At 48.1% G+C, this 19,874-nt stretch overlaps 1 protein-coding gene and 1 non-coding gene across 3 annotated transcripts in view; both read right to left on the minus strand.

The window, feature by feature from the left end:
* PPP1R1A (protein phosphatase 1 regulatory inhibitor subunit 1A) overlaps positions 1-17,744 on the minus strand; it is an 84,180-nt gene extending 66,436 nt beyond the window's left edge. The window contains exon 1 of one of the 2 annotated variants that reach the window (XM_055003125.1): positions 17,557-17,742. In XM_055003125.1, the coding sequence (XP_054859100.1) occupies positions 17,557-17,637 (81 nt within the window). In that variant the 5' untranslated portion in view covers positions 17,638-17,742. Of the gene's footprint in view, positions 1-17,556 lie in introns of both variants that reach the window. The other variant, XM_055003126.1, reaches the window with a different exon arrangement.
* TRNAA-UGC (transfer RNA alanine (anticodon UGC)) lies at positions 3,733-3,804 on the minus strand. The gene has a single exon. It is a non-coding gene; the product is annotated as a tRNA-Ala (tRNA).
* Positions 17,745-19,874: the final 2,130 nt, after the last annotated feature.

Below are 19,874 nucleotides of genomic sequence, written 5' to 3' on the forward strand. Positions count from 1 at the left end.
TCTCATTTGCCTAGGTCTTCACTCCTCGCAAAATCTCAAGGGCTAGAAACTTGCTTTTCAAAAAACAACCTCATCGGATCTGTTCAGACATCACACAAAACCGTGGCTTCGTTAAGCTATGGCTAGTCTGGCCTCTGACCTAACTGTGCACCATCAAACCAGAACCTGAAACCATGGTTTAATAAAATTGGTTTATTAAGCACAGTTTTAGGTATGGCTTTGAGAGATGTATGAACATTGACATCCTAGCTTAAACCTAGCACGGTCCCTAGCAACACACTCACACATCTCCTGGTTACAGACATGCCTGACCTCTCCTGCCACTTTCTTACTGGACCTGAGCTGCTTTTATTCTCTTTGAAGAAAAAGGTATACCATCCCCACTCCAGGGTAAAAACAGCTCAGCGTGGCTTTTTCTAGCAAGAAAAGCAGTTGGGAAGAAAAGGGTTAAAATTGTTCCTTCCCTCCTTCCTTCCTTCTTACTTCCCTCCTAACCCTCACATCTCTCTACACAAGACAACCCCCAAAGATATCTTCCCAGCACCACAACAGAAATTCACCACCACCCTACACAAGACAGCATTCCTTCGCCAAAGTGCATTCCGTTGCAGAGGGTGTCAGTCAGGCATCCACCCATCTCAACTGGACCGACTGGCCAGGCAACTGCTTGATGCAGTTGGAAAAGACCTCTTTGCATTTCGGACCCAGTCCTGATCATTTGGGGGGAGGCCACGTAGTCACAGCACGAAGGGTAACTTGGCTGTTATCAGTTACCATTATGCTCCGACTGACATGCACGTGCAAAAGGCTTCTGGCTGGAGACGGGCGCCGTTATTTTAGAGAGAGGAAAGCCGCGTTGCCTCCCATGGCACCTGCACTCATCCCCTTGTCAACTTTGGTAAATGGGGGGTTTTGTATGACTTTCAAAACCCAGTTTGACCAGAGGTGACAACAGAACAAAAGAAACAAGCGTATGCACCACAGGTAACAATTCCTCCATCACAGTCCCCCCCTGCACAACTCTCTTAAAAACAACTGGTCCACCTCCACCCTCTAACCGCTGCGCTTGAGATGCCCTGTAGGCAACTGTAAAGGGCAGTTATGTATTTATAGTCTACCTTCCTTCCATTATGAAGCTCAAGGTGGGACACGAGGGGTTCCCATGTGGTCTCCCGTCCAGGCATTCACCAGATGCGCTTCACTTTGACAAGGTTATTACTTCATCTTTATTACGTATTTATCTGTCCTTTCTTCCAAGCAGCTCAGAGCAGCGTACACGGTCATGCAACAACCTGGAGGGGCAGGTAACAGAATGGTCACCCGGGGAGTTGCCTGAATGAGAGGCTCAAATAGACAAAAAGAAAAAGTGCACGGTTCTCTGGCGAGTCATAAAACGCCGACTGCATGCTCGCACAGCCTCAATTGGTCTCCAGGCTGTGCAGAGAAGGGAGGGAGGATGAATAACCTGCAGCCTCTACGGTCTGGCTGTCCAAAACCATATTTCTGCATTCAGGTGCCTTCATACGTTTTACTGATACTGTATGATTGTTTTAAATTTAACTGTTTAACTGTGGGGGTTTTTTTGCTTGCTGTTTTATTTGAATTTATAGCCATGTGTTGTGAATCTGCTCGGAGCCCGCATGTGGGGGGAAAACAGACTACAAATAAAATTAAATAAATAAGAAACAAATAATAAATAAATAAACAAACAAATAAATAAAGGCTGAAATATGTGCCCTTTAAAAGAGCCTCGTGGCGCAGAGTGCTAAGCTGCAGTACTGCAGCCCAAGCTCTGCTCACGACCTGAGTTCGATCCTGGCGGAAGCTGGTTTCAGGCAGCCGGCTCAAGGTGGACTCAGCCTTCCATCCTTCCGAGGTCAGTAAAATGAGTCCCCAGTTTCCTGGGGGTAAAGTGTCGATGACTGGGGAAGGCAACGGCAAACCACCCCGTAACAAAAAGTCTGCCAAGAAAACGTCGTGATGTGACGTCCCCCCATGGGTCAGTAATGTGCTCTTTACAAGGCACCCATTTTTTCTCCTTTTCATGGAGTTTGGTTCTGAATGGTAAAACCGAATGGAGGCTGAAGGATTAAAAACATCTTTCCCTTCTCTGCCCAGCACAAGCGCAAATTGCACAAGCCTGCGAGTTGCATTTCACGGACAGACCAAGAGACGGAATCATCACCTCGTCGGTTTGAATCCTGAGTGTGGATTTGAATCCAGGCCTCCCAGATTGTAGTCCAACAATTGAACAACTATGAACATTCCAACCATTGGCTCAGACTGCTGGTTACAGAAGGAGGCTTGGGAATGAGAACCAGACAGGTCTGCATTAGGAGTTTATGAGGAGGCAAGTTTATAATTCAGGAGACAGTGGAGCGACGGAGGATTTTGTGGTGCAATATCTTTATTCCGTTGTTTAAAATAAGAGGGCTGTAGATGGTGCAGCACTGAGAGAGTTAAAAGAGAAATCATTCCATTTTGCAAGCTGCCACAAGCAGATAGGGAATAGCCAAATATATATACATCAATCAAAAACTCCCAAAGTGTGAGCCCCGAAAGAACGGGTAGCTAGGATGCTGCAAGAAATCAAACCATCAAAGTTTACCGATGAGGCAAGAGCATTTCCCCACAGAGGAAGCTCGGCTCTCTATGACAGACAGCTCTGGCTTTGCTTGCCTTCTAACCATCCTCTACTCGGCGTGGGTGACTGATTGGATCAGTCAGTCCTAACACAGAGTCTCTCTACACGAGACGAATTACACGAGGACGCTCAATTGAAGGGAGATGCAATGTTAGCCGGGAAGCCGAGTTTTAAAAGACAGATTGGAAGGCTGTGTCAGTTTCACCTCTCTAGAGCCTGCATAGATCTCCTCAGAGGGTTTGTTTATTTCCTCTTGGCCTCTGGAAGGGGAGGTGAAATTGACAGAGCCTTCAGGAGGCAAAGATGAAATTAACAAACCCTCCAGGGAGCTATCTTTGCTGGCTCTAGAGAGGTAACACTGACATAGCAGTGAAGTAGCAGGTTTTCTTCCTTGTAGGGACCCCTTTTCTCTTTGTATTACAAAGATCCCTTCAGCCTCTAGTGCGTTCTCATCCAAGAACACCATATGTGGAAATGATCACCCCTGAACTTCTCACTGACTGAGGAAGCGGGGAGTGCATAACAATATGTCTAATCACAAAGACGTGCTTTTAGGCAGAGATGTTTTTTCCCCAGCCCTGATTTGTGCATGTTTTTTTAAATCCATCTTGGGGGAAGTTTGTGTACATCTGGACTGGGGAAGGTGGCAAATTTACCAGGGGGGGGGAAGAAAAGAAGTGGTGCCGGTCACCAGAGTGGGAAGAAAAACGAGACAAAAAGAGAGAGCGAAGGTGCCCAGGGCTGTCCATCAAGGTTAAAGCCTGAAGCCAAGCCTTGAAACCCGTCTGTTAGCCCTCTGTACATGATCCCTGAAAGCAGTGTTCCCAATCTTGGGGAAAGAGCGTACATGTGGACGATGTTGACATGTCAGCATCATGCTCACATGGTCACATACGAACAGGTGGTGGGGCTAGCCTGTTTGCGCCTGCTCTCTGTCTCTGTAGGTTCCATTAATGCATGGAGGGGTCATGTGTAAAGGTCTACTGATTCTATCAGGGTAAGTAAGTGTTGCCTACTGCGGCTGGCAATGAGTCTCCAGGGTCTCAGGCAGAGGTCTTCCGCATCACCTACAATCTGGTTCTTTTAACTGGAGATGCCGGGAATTGAACCCGGGGCCATCTGCATGCAAAGCAGATGCTCTGCCACTGAGCCGCAGCTCCTCCCCTTGCTAATGAACACAAGAAGCTGGCTTCATCCTGAGCCAGACCCCTGTTCTATCAAGATCGGTATTGGCTGCTCTGACTGACAGCGGCTGTTCAGGGCCTCGAGTATCTGAAAGTCCCCTTGTGCCTTTGTGATCTGGAAGGCCTCCCACAAAGACAGGCCACTTGCAGATGACAACACTAGAGATGTACAAAACACACTTTCCCAAAACTTTTGGTTGGTTGTAGATTGCTATTACAAGCCTTTCCGCTTTGCCCATTTCTACTGCTAGCGTTCCCGTCCATTTATGTTATGCACGTCACCCCTAACCAATGGACAGATGCACAAATAATCTTAGTGTTGGAAACTGAGCAGGAAAAAATTGGCAAGAAGGACACACAATATACCACAAAAATAAGATTCTCCAAGTTTGCTTTGTACAAGGGAGAAGCAGCAGGAGGGAGGGGGATGGGAGGGCTAAAAAAATCAGTAGATAAACTAAGAAATTTGGTAGAATTCCTACTCGGCACGTGCTCAGAGACACCCTCTAGCTTCTGATGAGCCAGAGCTGAACGTTTGCGCTAGAAGAGATTCTGCAGCCAAGCCCGGCTGGCCCTTCCCCTATTGTTTCCTTAACAAAGAGAAATACAAAACTGTGCATGGAATCGCCTCGTAAAAAGAAGCCACCGGCAGGAGTCTCCGGAGTGCATGAGGAGAATGATGAGCTCAGCTGTTTGCAGCGCATTCCTGGGAGACATTCAAATGCCCTTCTGTGCACAGATATATTCAGAGAAAACAACAAGGCGCTACAGCAAGACCGAGGAGGTCCAGCTAGCAGCCAGCAGAGGTTGCTTTTCTGACTCCTGCTGGAGAGAGGTGATGCCACCACGCCCAGCTGGTGGGCAAGAACAGCTAGAGGAGGACACACAAACAGGGATTTATTAAAGCAGATGTGCTATTGCTCCCTTGGGGCCGCCGAGAACACTGTGCGCAGTTGAAACAATGTTGGGAAATGAAGCCGGACCCAGCAGGGATTTGTTCTGTCCTCAGCTTAACTCCTTTCCGCGCCAATTCCTGGCAACAACTCCCCCCCCCCACCTCCCCTTGGGAGGAGCACATTGGCCAAGTGTGGTGCAGATAGCTTTTGAAAGACCATCCCAGGGCAGAGGATGTGGCAAGAAAAACATCACGTTCACTGACATCACTGCAAGGAAAGCCACCACACGGTGGAATTGTCCTGGGTGGTGGTCGGCCTGGTAAATTTTGGCTACCTTTTTCAAGAGCCACAAATCTTAAAAGACTTAATTAAGACACACCAGAGTGCCAGGTGGTATATCGGTCAGAGCGTCAGACGAGGGCTAGGGAAATGCGGGTTCCATTCCCCGATCAGTGATACAGAGGCTGTGCTTATGCAGTGACAGAAAGGCTATGCATGGCCCACCCGAGCGAGGCATGCGGTATCTCTCTCTGTCCTTTGGTGGTGGGGTGTCTGGGGGCCTTTTTTCCTCCCAGTCCACCCCTGCACGAGGTATAGAGTGGCTGTCTTTGTCCTTGACCCATGCCTTTCTGGACGCTACATATTTCAGTTATGCAAGCCAACATACAGGGAACTTCAACATCAGAGAGTCTAAGGCACTGAGAGGAGGATCCGCTTGAAGAAACTGTAGCAGGTGTGTAGCCAGCCATAGATTTAAGGCTCCTGGACATTCCTCTCCCCAAAAGGACACACTGACAGTCGCTTGCAAATCTATCTGCCCTCGTCAGCCAGAAAGGGCAACTATAGCCAGCTGTTTTGTGAGAACGGGAGTGTGCGAGGAGGGAACAGAAAGACAATCATGTCAATGTGAAACAGGAAAAAGAAAAACAAAATTTAATTCAAAGACTCCCCAATCCAGCTCAAGTTAGCCACAACTAAACTGTGGGATTTAAAAGATTAAGCATGAACCATTTGGTTTCAGTGGGACTTAACCAGGTTTCGCAGGCCTCGCTCTTCCCAAGAAACCAATCTACTAAACATGACCGTTTAGAGAAGCAAACTTAAACGGAAAACCACTTTTTGGACCACTGCTCTCCAGAACCTTGATGAAATGATGGACAGAAGAAAATGAGACAAGGTTTAAAGGATGTGGAAAGATTCTAACTGCTCAGTCTGTATTTAAGGCTGAGACCGACCAAAATGGGACTCATTTCTGAGCAAACCTGCTTAGAATTGCTCCCAAAGATGACCTATAATCTTCCTTCAAGTATTCATGGTTTAATTTTTTAATGCATATTACTTTTTTTTTAATTAAAATATTTGTGTCAACTTATTCCCTAGTATTCAACACTGGACTTGGAGGGGGAGAGCCAGGTTAACATCTGACTGAGCACTTGGATGGAATAGTCCCTGCACACACTATTTTTTGCTTCGTTTTAAATTTTATTCATCCCCAATGGGGACCCAAAGCAGCTTACATCATCTTCCTCTCTTCCACTTTACCCTCTCCACAACCCTGCGAGGTAGGTCAGACTGTGTGACTGGCCCAAGGTCTCCTGATGAACTTCTGTGGCAGAGGAGGGATTCGAACCTGGGTCTCCCAGATTCTAGTCCAGCACTCTTAACTGCTACACCACGCTGGCCCTCAATACCTCCTGGGCTTGGTAATGCAGCTAAAAACCTTCTGGTTACTGCTTAGAGTTGCCCTCCCCCTCATCTTCAGCTATATTTATTGATTATTTACTTCATTTATACACCTCCATTCTCCACAACAGGGATCCAAAGCCTCTTCTCTATTTTATCTGCTTAAGAACCTTGTGAGGTAGATTTGGCTTAGAGTATGGGATTGGCTTAGGGTTGCCATGTCCCATTACCCTCCTGGTGGGAGGGGGGACTGGGCATTTACCTTCCCACTGCTCCCATCATTGCGCAGGTGCGGGGGCACTCTCGGGGCAACGTGATGACATCACTTCTGGGAAGTGATGTCGTCGCACTGCCCCGGGAATGTGCCCAGGAAGCTTGTTCCTGCCCCTTTCCCTCCCGCCAGCCACATAAGTGGTGTCAGGGGGAAGGAAGACGGTGGAAGCGGGGAAATTCCGCCCCCTCTGGGGGAATGAGATCTCTAGATTGGCTCACTTGAGGGCCAAGCTACACATGACGGAAGACACTTGCCTGGCAAGTGGATTGAGTGGAGGGCAAGTGAACAGGGAGAAATACACTTGCCGTTCAAGTGTCATTTGTCACTTGTAGCTTGGCCCTCAGCTTCCATGGCAGAGAGGGGATTCGAACCTGGGTCTTCCAGAACCTACTCCATCACTCTAGGCACTACGCCATAGTAGGGAAGACATATGAAGATAACATTTTTTAAAAAACTAATCAAGGATGTCTGAACTTTTAAAGTAAAGAGTCCAGTAGTACCTTTAAGACTAACCAACTCTATGGTAGCACAAGCTTTCGAGAACCACAGCTCTCTTCATCATGCATCTGACGAAGAGAGCTGTGGTGGGCTCTGTCTTTTGGTGCTACACCTCTGAAGATGCCAGCCACAGCTGCTGGCGAAACGTCAGGAACTACAATGCCAAGACCACGGCAATACAGCCCGGAAAACCCACAACAGCCATCGTTCTCCGGCCGTGAAAGCCTTCGACAATACATAGAGCTGTGGTTCCTGAAAGCTTATGCTACAAATAAAGTTGGTTAGTCTTCAAAGTGCTACTGGGCCCTTTCCTATTTCGCAACTACAGACTAACACGGCTAATTCCTCTGGATCTAGGAAATTTTAAAAGAGGGTGTCAGGGAAGCTGGTACTCCCCAGCCCCCACTATTTTTTCTACAGCTCGGAATCTGAGATACAACACGTATTGGGAATCCAGTCACAGATAAGGCAAATCCACATGAGATGCGTCCAATTTATCTTTTGATTGAAAAAGGACTTTTTTTTTTGTCTTGCATGCAACCAGGTAAAGATGAAGATAAGCAGAGAAGCCTAATAGACCTCACTGGGTTTTCTTGTAATGTTAGTTTTTCCTTCCACTGGTGCCTGTCTGTCACCTTCCTGGCACCGCTGGTGCAGACTGGAGATAAATATGTTATCTCCAGAGGGGAGGCATCAACAATGGGCTTGCAAGACCTGATTAAAAGAGACGCCGCTCTCCCACCCCGTAGATCTTTAAAGGGGGTCAAATCTGTCACAACTAGTTACTGTTAAAAGAACTTTACAGGTAGCATCGAATGCAAAATTACTGAAGCCAAGAACAGATTCAAGTCAAGGTATCCTCCAGGGCTTAACAGGCACCTTGGATTTCTAATTCACTATAGGTGCTAAAATCTTGCAATATCCCACCCCTTATGGATGCCAATTGAATTTGTTCCGTGATCTAATTTCCTCCTGCATTAGATTTGCTGTGTCTTACACAACCACTCTGGGCAAAGAAATTGTTCATTTGATTGGATGTGGTTTTATAGCGGCCTCTTCATGTAACATTCTCCCCTCCCTCTTCAGGTGGGCCAGGCTAGACTGATTTCATCTGATCTTGGAAACTAAGCTGGTTGGGCCTGGTTAATACTTGGATGAGAGACCACCGAGGAAATCCAGGGTCACTGCTCAGAAGTAGGCAATGGCAAACCGCCTCTGAACATCTCTTGCATTGACAATCCTACAGGGGTCTCCGTGAACAGGCTGCAACTTGACGGCACAATGGACTTAGAGTCTCTCTACATGAGATGCCTCATCGCGTGTTTATCACGTGTAGAGAGACTCAATGTTAGCCAGGAAGCATAGTTTTAAAAGACAGAGCCGACAGAGATCCCTCCTCAGAGGGTTTGTTGATTTTATCTTTGCCTCTCTGAAGGCTCTGTCGATTTCACCTCTCCAGTCTGAAACTGTGTGGGATCCCAACCAGAGGGCAGCGAGGAATGGAAATGGGCTGGAGCTGCCTTCCAGAGCTGGGCTTGGACCTGGAGAGGTTATAATGGGCTGAAGTTTCCCTTCTGGCATTTCACAGCTCCTTTGTCCCACCGCCAGCTCTGTCTTTTTAAACTACCCTTCCCGGCTAACATTGCCTCTCCCAACACGTGTTCTTCACGTGTCAGATGTCTCACATAGAGAGACTCTTCGTTAACATGAGCAACCCTTCCCACTGCGCCCCTTGCCCTTTCATTCCCAGCCAGGATATTGCCTAGCACTGACACACGATCTTCTTGCTATTCCAGGCCCAAGGAAAGGGGCTTGCCAGCTATTTTGCAACTGTTGAGCGTCCTCATTCTGGAAGCTTCATTACCCCTGTCACCGATGATCTTGCCCAATCCAATTTCCTAGAAGGCATAAACAAGTATCTTGGATTCAGGGAGGCACACGCTTGTGGTGAAGTCAGAGAAAGTTCTGCCCCCTGCCCCCTCCAAAGAACGAACAGATTGAATTCTCAGCCCTATATTACTTTTGCTGATTTGCACACTGTGCGTAAGCAGGGACTGACAACGTTGCAGGAGAACAAATGCCAAACTTGGAGCCACAGAAGAACCTGCTCAGCTGCCCCTGCCCCGAATTTGGAGATCTTACTGAGCGTTTCAGTTCTCACACAGTCTCAAGCTTCTCTGCACAGCCTTGAAGAAGTCCGCCTTTAAATGCAAGCCAGGTTTCTGAGTATGGTGAAAGCAGCCAAGGCGTTCACTCTGAACCCAGTTTATTTGGGTCACTCCGCTGGGGCGGTCTGCTTCAAGCCCTTGGTCACATAAGGCAGTAATGATATAAACTGAAGCATCCTGTGTGACCTTTGTATATCAGCAGGTAATAGCTACAGGAGCTGTCTGCTCACATGTTATTTCAGTGTCCTGAACAGCCGGGTCCCGTGAGCGCTTTAAGCATCTGTGGTTCAGATTTTGAAGGAGGTGTGATACAGAGAGGCAAAGGAGGAAGCCCCTGTTCTTTGGCAATGAACTATGGAATTCTGGGTTCGGGTTGCAGGATTTAGTTTCCTCCATAACGCAAGGATAAAACTTAACAGGGCTGAGATCAGTGTCCTAGCTGTCCTCAGCCCAGAGGGTTGCAATTATGGGACAGAAGAAACTAGCTACACATAAAAAGAACAATAAAGTGTACTCTGTAGATGGACTGTATGAATGTTAACTGTAAGTTGTGAAACAGAGCTTGGAAAGGATTCTATTTGATTCTTTCTACACACGAAACTGCCTTATACCGAATTGGACCCTTGGTCTGTCAAGGACAGTATTGTCTAAGACTAGCAGTAGCTCTCCAGAGTCACAAATCCAGGTCTTTCACATTATCTGCTCCCTCGCCTTTTTAACTGGAGATGCCGGAGCCTGAACCTGGGATCTTCTGCATGCAAACCACAGGCTGTTCCACAGAACTACAGCTCCTCCCCAAGCGTATCTGATGCTGAACGTTTGGCCCAATCTGTCTTCCTCCCATCCCATAATATTTCCTGATTTCCCCGATCTATTTCCAAAACAAGAGTCTAAACTTTTATTTGGTACATTTTCATCCCCTTCGCTTTTTATTTGCTCCACTTCAGTGGCGAGACCCATACTGAACACAGCGGGTTTGAATGGAAAAACGGAGGTCTGTGACTCATCTTAAGCCCCGGGGAAATAGGGTGGACTATAACTAAAGGAAGTAAATTTGCCCATCCTTCGACTACACTCTTCTGCTTGGAAATGCCAGTAAAACACCTGTGAATTCAAATGAACTAGCTGTAATTTTTCCCTTTGCTTTCTGTTAAAATGAAGCCTCCGTTTGGGCCGGTTCACACATGCCTGATGTCCCTCCCTTTAGGATTACCACACAGTGCCTAAGTGAGGTATCAGACACCAGAACTTCCACACCAAACACAACGTTTCTCAAGGGAGTCCGTTCACACATCTGCGCGAGACACTTTAACCTTTCAACAAACAAGACCTCAAAAATTGAGCAATGGAAAGGTATGTGGAATGAATGGGTGACCCAACAGGTCGGTGGTCAAATACTGGTGAGCTAGACAGAAAAACAGAAAGCTTCCCACAGGACTCTTTGGGGAAAAGGAGCATGGGGAAAAAGGGAAACCAGTCACAAAGCACTGTGGATAAAAGCAAAGTCACATCAGTCTTGGAGGCCACCTTATTCCAATCCAGATTGGTCAGTAATATAAAGCACAATATGAGATAAAGAACTGTTAACCTTCCCCCCTCTTACTTCGATAGCCCAGGTGAGCCTGATCTTGTCAGATCTCAGAAGCTAAGCAGGGTCGGCCTTGGTTAGTAATTGGATGTGGGACCTCCAAAGAAGACCAGGGTTGCAGAGGCAGGCAATGGCAAACCACCACTGTTAGTCTCTTGCCATGACAACCCTAGCAGGGGTCGCCATAACTCAGCTATGACTTGAGGGCACCACACCCACCCTTTCCCCCAGGAGGCTTCATTATTTTAGACAAAATGTGTTTACACTAGGGGCATCCCCGTTAGAGATATGCACTTAGAAATAAGCACTTACCTGGATAGCCCAGGTGAGCCTGGTCTCATCAGATCTCAGAAGCTAAGCAGGGCCGGCCTTGGTTAATAATTGGATGGGAGACCTCCAATGAAGACCAGGGTTGCAGAGGCAGGCAATGGCAAACCACCTCTGTTAGTCTCTTGCCGTGACAACCCCAGCAGGGGTCGCCATAACTCAGCTATGACTTGAGGGCACCACACCCACCCTTTCCCCCAGGAGGCTTCATTATTTTAGACAAAATGTGTTTACACTAGGGGCATCCCCGTTAGAGATATGCACTTAGAAATAAGCACTTACCTGGATAGCCCAGGTGAGCCTGGTCTCATCAGATCTCAGAAGCTAAGCAGGGCCGGCCTTGGTTAATAATTGGATGGGAGACCTCCAATGAAGACCAGGGTTGCAGAGGCAGGCCATGGCAAATCACCTGTGTTAGTCTCTTGCCATTAAAACTCTGCCAGGAGTCATCATAGATCAGCTATGACTTGAGGGCACTCTCTACCACCACCACCACATTTAGAAATTACCTAACAGAAATCCAGGTTGAATCCCCTTTTCTTTAATATTCTGCATCTGATTTAGAAAAATTAGAACCACCAATGTTCTCTGGTGCTTTTCATTTGCACAAAGTAAGGGGAAGGAAGTGATGGGCAAGGGAAGGGAGAAAGTAACCCAGGAGATAATCTAAATGACAGGGGCATCTTCCAACCAGAAGAGTTAGCAGATGTCCCCACCAAATAGGAGTATCCTAACGTGTTCCTCCACACAATGCTTCCCCTTTCCACCAGTCTCCGTTGTTTTTTAGTTTGATTTACTTTTCCATATAAACAGCCAGTACTGTTTTCTATTTCCTTCTTTATTCTGTATCTATTTGCAAATGTTTGTTAGGCATTCTCTGAAGGAAAATCATCCTCTGCCTCTTCAGGCTTCAGTGGACTGAATAATAACGCTTTCAAACAATGTGATCTGCTTGCATGCTAAAGTTCACCTGTGTGCGAGATTCAGCATCACCGTCTTTGACACCTTCACTGGAAGTGACAAGGTAGAACTGAACAAGCCCTCACCCCTTGTCAACACTGCCTCAAAGGGGCTTTGCCAGGAAGCTGGTGAAAAGCTGACGTGATTGGAAACCTCTCAGTGTGCGGACTTTCTCCATTTTCTTTGCAGCTCCACAATGAAGATTCATATTCCTCACCAGGGCTGCCAGTCCCCCCGGTGGGAGCAGGGGACGCCCTGCTCCCAATCGCATCCCCTGCTCCCAATCGCTGCCCCACCCACCTGGCTGGCAGGGTGAAAAGGGCCCGAAGGAACAGGCAAGAAACTGCTGGGCCAGCATACAGCAGGTGTGCTCCCAGCACGCGTGATGACATCACTTCCAGAAGTGATGTAATCACTCCCAGATGTGATGTCATTACACCTGCTGGGAGCACGGGCACATATAGCGTACATGGGAGAAGATCACTCAGGTAAGTGCCAGGTCCTCGCCCTCCCACCGGGAGATTAAGGGGACCTGGCAAAACTATTCCTCACTGAAAAGCTGCCTTGATCCCAGAACCAGCTCTCAGATCATCACTGATCCTGTGAATAATAATAATATAATAATAACATTTGATTTATATACCGCCCTTCAGGATGACTTAACACCCACTCAGAGCGGTTTACAAAGTCTGTTATTATTATCCCCACAACAAAACACCCTGTGAGGTGGGTGGGGATGAGAGAGCTCTGAGAGAGCTGTGACTGACCCAAAGTCACCCAGCTGGCTTCAAGTGGAGGAGTGGGGAATCAAACTCGGCTCCCCAGATTAGAGTCCCGTGCTCTTAACTACTACACCAAACTCACTCTCTACACCAAACTGGGAGATAAATGAGTTTCATCCCCCACCCTCGCCATGCACAGCCCACATTTTATTATATGTATATATGCAGGGGCAGCCATGTTTCTCCCTCAAGAAATCCCTCCCCCGCACCCTCCATTTCTTTCCTTTGTTCCATTCAAGCAAATCAAGTGACAGTTTAGGACACGGATTTAAGGAAGGCCAACCTTTTTGAGCCTGTGGTCAATCCTGACAAAGGGTGTTAGGTGCAACCACAAAATGGCTTCCACAGAAGGCGGAGCCAACCACAAAATGGTTGCCGCAGGAGGCGGAGCCAACCACACAGAGGAAGCCCAAGTGCAAAGCGCAAGAGGAGTAATGTTAAAAAATACACTGGGAAAGAGGCATGACTGAGGAGAACAAAACCAAATTGTGGTGGCAGATGCCACCGAAACAATGTTATTTTAATCTGCAAAACCAATCAGGTCTCCAATGGTTAGAAGCCCGGCTGGGCAGAAGTCTCACCTGCTCCACTCACTTTCTAAAAACACTTGTCAGGCACCCGGAAACATGTCTGTGCGCATCATGGTGCCCCTGAGAGCCATAATCTGGATCCCTGCTTCAAAGTTTTTGCTTAGAGATAACACTTGGCTTTCCTCTAGAAGGGACAGGCAACTTAGCTTGCAACTTCTTCATTTTCCATCCAACTGGGGTGACATTCTGAGAGACTGCGCCCAAGGGACGAGGCGAGGGATACTTCCAGGAAGCTGTGTACTTACCATCATTTGTACAGACTTCAGGAAACGGGGTTGGAATTGGAACAGTTACCCTGTATCTTAAAATCATGTTATCCCTGGGGGGGATGCAGCAGGGAATTGTGCCCCCTAGAGGGGATTTTCCCCATTATCCTGGAGCCAGCATAACTTCTGCCACCCCAGATAACTGCCTATGTTATCTACTGGTCTGACCAGTCTTGTTTGCTCCCTACAATGCAAACACTTGCCCCAAATCTTCGCCTCCTAGACACCTACACATCACATATAAGTCCTCCCCCCTCCCAGCTCTTGTGGACACATTCCCTTGTACATAGATCCAGAGGAGTTAGCCATGTTAGAGCCAAGCTAGTAGTGATGAATTACACTTGAATGGCAAGTGAACAGACTCGCATGTATTCCTCCCTGTTCACTTGTGCTCCACTTGCACTCCACGCGATCGCCACTTGCCATTCAAGTGTAACTCGTCACTTCTAGCTTGGCCGCAAAATCGTAGAGTCCAGTAGCACCTTTAAGACTAACCCACTTTATTGTAGCATAAGCTTTCGAGAACCACAGCTCTCTTTGTCAGATCTGACAAAGAGAGCTGTGGTTCTCGAAAGCTTGTGCTACAATAAAGTGGGTTAGTCTTAAAGGTGCTACTGGACTCTTTACGATTCCCTTGTACAGAACCCAAACAAACAACTCCGCAAGGCAACTAGACGTTCTGAATATGGAGCATAAACAGGGAACCAGACTATGGTAGAGACATTATCATCAACCCATGGGGCTCCTGAGCCAAGGCAGGGTTGCCAACTGACCAGAAAAACCTTCCCAGGCTGTTCTTGTGCCTTAAAGAGCAGCCTGTTTTGCAGAAATCAGCAGGTGGCTCTTTTCATGCCAGGGAGACGAAGTTTCATTGCTTGCCAGTGATCAAGCTGCAATCAGAGGCACTGAAGCGCAGGCCAACTGACAGCCCTAATCTAAGGGCCAAGCTACAAGTGACGAATGACACTTGAACAGCAAGTGTATTTCTCCCTGTTCACTTGCCCTCCACTCAATCCATTTGCTGTTCAAGTGTCATTCGTCACTTGTAGCTTGGCCCTCAGGCAGGACATGAAAGGCAGAGTATGGTGCAATTTTTAGAAGTAGTAAAATCGAGGATTGCAGGAAGTTTTTAAAAATATTATTTTCTATACAAATTCTGCAATTCCCTGCATACTGTCCAAATACTCCTCTCTCCTCACCAAATACGTAACACCTTTCCACAGTTCTTTAGGAGTCAATTTACTGCCTCCTTACACACACCCCATATTACTCTTCATTACCCATCTCTTCTTGGTCCTAATTCCAAACAGGCGAGGTTATGATAGCATGTCTCAAACCGCTTGCGAATACCCAACAAGGGTCACCAACTTTTGAACAAGCCCTCAACAGCTATGCTGGTAAGAAAAGCAAGATCTGTATAACGTGGGATGATGCTAATCTCCGCATCGTAAAAAGTTTCACTAGCTGGTTTTGACAGGTCAAAGTTGGCTGGGATCAGCCTGAGAGTTCTCCGGCCAGCTGGCAACCTTTTCATCAAGCCCTTCCCCAAACAATCCCTAGCATCTATTTTCTCTAAGAAATTAAAAAAAAAATTATGACCCTTCCCTTCTACTACAGGTTACTTTAACCCAAAATGTCAACCTCTCCTGCCTCCTTTATCATGGTCACTAAAAGGGAATTGCAGTAACCATTTTATCTATTACCATACATTCGTAATAGAAAGTCACTCCTCAACCATAAGCACAATACAGCCTGTTTGATTAGGCGTGAAAAAAGAATGAAATCCTGCCTTCGAGTCACAGCTGGCTTATGGCGACCCCTGGTGGGGTTTTCAAGGCAGGAAACTAACAGAGGTGGTTTGTTGTATTGGCTAAGTGCTGTAATAAAGAATCTATCTATCCAGAGGTGGTTTGCCATTGCCTGCCTCTGCAACTTTGGTCTTCATAGGAGGTCTCCCATCCAGTTACTAACCAGCTAATTTCAAGGGGTTCAATTGGCATCACATAGGACTATAGAAAAGGTACACAACAAAATATTGTATCTCACACATGCCTTATTTACTTTCTCAAACGGGGACCCAAAGTAGCTTAAAGCATTCTCCTTTTCTCCATCTGAGTGAGGCAGTAATCTGTCTAGAACAGTTTAAGCACAGCTGTTATTATTATTGTTTATTATTATTTATTCTTACAACAACCCCGTGGACAAGATTAGGTCGACTATGTGTGACTGCCCAAGGTCACCCCCAGAGATGTCAGCATGGGGAACCTAGCTCTCCCAGATTCTAGTCCAAAGCTCTAACCACTACACTCCGCTGTCTTCGTTGTCCTAACACAATGGATCAGAAACCTACCTATATGACCGAACCTCACAACCCAGTTTCCACAGCCTCTGATACCGCAATAAGTTTCCATTTTAATCTCTACTGATTAATTGCCAACTGACCAAGGGGGGAAATCCTGCCTTGCTGCTATGCCTTTTAACAGCAGTTTTAATCTACAGGGAAGCGTGGCCACCAGCTAGTATCTGTCGGTTAAGCAGCTGTTAAAGGCACAGGAGCAGAGGGGGGACAGCAAAAAAAAGTTGCCAATCGGTTCAAGAGAGGGAAAGATTCCTGCACCTTTAATAGGTTGAGTTGGTTGCAATAGTTGTAGAGGGCACTGGAGCTGTGTCCTGTTTCGCACCTGGCCTCTGCTCATCTCACAACACCCCCCAAGTCCCTACACACTCAAGCCCAACCAACGGCAGGTCCCGTTTTCCCGAGAGAAGAGAAATTACTCAACTGACCTCCTTCCATCCTGTAACACTTCTCATTACAGGACGCTTCCCTAAAAATAACTTCGCCTGCCGCTCAATGGCACGATTTAGCATTGCTTTCGAAACGGTGCCGAATGAAATCCAGGCAAGACAGGCATTCCATGCAGCCGATGCCCCCCAACTTCTCATCCCCCCCCCCATTTCACACTGCAGAGCCTAAACAAGGTGGCAGCCCAATACTGTCACAGAAATGCCCCCCCTACAAGAGACACTTTACTAGGGCATCTTACATGAGGCTGCCTGCCCCCCTCCCAGATACCCAGAGTGACCTCCACCCCACTGGTTCCCAAGATCACACAGCTATGCCCAACACCACAAGTGACAATGCCCCCCACCCCACCAAACGCATCACAAACACACACCACAATTCTGTCCCCTCCAGCTCTGCAGAGCGCGACCCAGCCCGTGCCAAGCTGTAACCCATTATGACATGGCATCATCACTGCCAACGGATTGGAACGAGACCCGAAGGGCGTTAGACAAGGCGCGCAACGGCCAAGCGCGCAAGAGGGGCTTTGCTTGGGGGGATCCCTGGGCTCAGAGGGGTCCTAGCCTAAATGGAGAGAAGTCTCAGTCGCCTCCACCCAAAAGCTGGGGGGGGGGGCAGTTTGGGGCAATGGGGGTCCGCGCAGTTCCCCAAAGAAAAGCTGCCCGGCGCCTGAGATCCCACGCCTTGAAATGGGAATTCAACTCCAGACGGTTAGGACGGCGCTCTGTACATGCTCAGAAACCATCCTGCAATGGAGGGGGGAGGCTGCCTTCTAAGCAAGAGGCGGAGGGCGACAGCGCTTCTTCGGTCCAAGGGCAAGAAGTCCTCCCGCCCGAGCAACACAGGCGCTGGGGACGAGGGACCCCCCCTTGGCTCCCGCCGCAGCCCCTCACCTGCTCCGCCGCCTCCGGGTCCAGATGAGGCTCCAGCAGCGGCACGGTGAACTGGATCTTGCGGGGACTGTTGGGCTCCATGCCGGCTCCGGCGGAAAGGCGCGCTGCCGGCTGCGGCTCCCCTTCGCTTCCCTTCGCCCGGGTCGCTCCAGCCGTTCTGCGCGCGGCTCGCCGCTCGCCTGCCCGCCCGGAGCGCCCCCGCGCCCCCTCTCCGCCAGCGCCGCCGCGATTGGCTGCCTCGCCTTGCCTCCCACCTCCGCCGACACGCGCGCGCGCGCGCGCGCACACACACACACACACCCGGCGCCGGGGAGAGCCTGCAGGCGCACGCCGCTTGCAGGAGACGGTCCCCTGCGTTGCCCCCCGGAGAGGGGGTGCACAGCCAGCCAGCCCTATTCTCCTGGACTCCATGCAAGTGCCCTCATGCCAGCCTCCGGGGGTGGCTGGAGAACTCCCGGAATCACAACAGTTCTCCAGGCCAGTTGGGTGTAGTGTTGAGTGTGGGACTCTAATCTGGAGAGCCGGGTTTGATTCCCCACTCCTCCACTTGAAGCCAGCTGGGTGACCTTGGGGAAGTCACAGCTCTCTCAGAGCTCCCTCAGCCCCACCCACCTCGCAGCAGACGAAGAGAGCTGTGGTTTGCAAAAGCTTGTGCTACAGTAGGGTTGGTTAGTCTTAAAGGTGCTGCTGGACTTTATTATTTTGCTACTACAGACTAACACGGCTAACTCCTCTGGATCTATCACCTCACAGAGTGATTGTTGTTGTGGGGATAATAATAACATACTTTGTAAACTGCTCTGAGTGGGCATTAAGTTGTCTTGAAGGGTGGTATATAAATCAAGTGTTGTTGTTGTTACTACTACTACTACTACTACTACTACTACTACTACTACTACTACTACTACTACTACTACTAAGATCAGTTGCCCTGGAGAAGATGGCTGCTTTGTAAAGTGGGCTTCGTAGCATTATACCCCTCTGACGTCCGTCTCTGCTCCAACCCTGCAATCTCCAGGCACCACCTACAAAATCTCCAGGAATTTCCCAACCCAGAGCTGGCAACCCTAAGTAACAGACCTCTAGTATGTTTCCCCCCTGCCCTTCTTCCAAGTGATAAGCATATGGTTACCCTTTCCCCCATTGCAACTCTGTTGGGTCGGTTAGGCTGAGCAAGTAAGAGAGTATGACTGGCCCTGCGAGCCAGCTAGGTGGTGCTGTGGGGATTAGAACCCGGGACTTCCAGTGTCATCCTAACGTTCTCCTAAATCCTAAATCCATTGATGTCCGTGGGCTTTGAAGGGGTAGTTCTGCTTGATTGTGTTGTTACAACCTCACCACTGCATTGGCTCGGGCACCAGATGTGTAGCCAAATAACTCAGCATTTTTTGAGGCTTTTTAAAAAAAAATTAATGGAATTCCCCCCCCCCCACACACACACCTTGATCCCAGAATCCAGCAAGAATCCTTAATTCACCCCCAAGTCCAGGTTACCTTCACTGACCCGCCCCAAACGTATGATTCTCCTTCTGCCCAGATAAAACCTGCTCTTGTCACCACCCTCTTAAAATCACAACTTATCATGTCTGACTGGGATGTGTTATACACACAGGTGGAATGTGGAGCAACCACATAAAAAACAGCAGACTGCAGAGAGCAACTCACATTTGTAAGGTTACCGACCGTCAAGTAGGGCCATGAGTTAGAATTGATCTCCAGATTACAGAGCTCAGTTCCTCTAGAGAAAATAACAGCATCACAGGATCGAAGGAACTAAAGTCCTTCCTGAGGCATGATCCTCAAATCTCCAGGAGTATCCCAAGTCAGAGTTGGCAACCCTAGATATGTTCTGAGAGTTCACTGCTGAGAATCTGGATTGGGACAGTTTTCCTTGCCTGTTGGGCTTTAAAGTTGCAGAGTTTAATATTAGCGCAGTGGAAATAAGTAGATAGACTTCTGTGGTTTAGCTCTAGAAAATACTTTTACTACGTATCGGAAAAGGGAACATTGGTTAGAAAATAAAGAATAGTATCTAGCTACATCTTGATGGTTAACTATAACAGAATAAACTGCAGACAGAAGCAAGAGTGTGTGAGAGAGAACAAAGAGTAATAAAAACTTGGTATATGTTGCTAGTTAATTGCCCCCAATAAACTGGTTTATCCAATCGACAATCCTAGAGCCAAACTACAAGTGACGTCTTACACAGGTTGGACACTAGTCGGCTTCCCTCAAGTTTTGATGGGAAATGTAGGCATCCTGGTCTTGCAGCTGTAATGGAGAGCCAAGCTGTAAAACCAGGGCGCCTACATTTCCCA

This window comes from Eublepharis macularius, chromosome 19, assembly GCF_028583425.1.
Source record: "Eublepharis macularius isolate TG4126 chromosome 19, MPM_Emac_v1.0, whole genome shotgun sequence".
Lineage (NCBI taxonomy): Eukaryota > Metazoa > Chordata > Lepidosauria > Squamata > Eublepharidae > Eublepharis > Eublepharis macularius.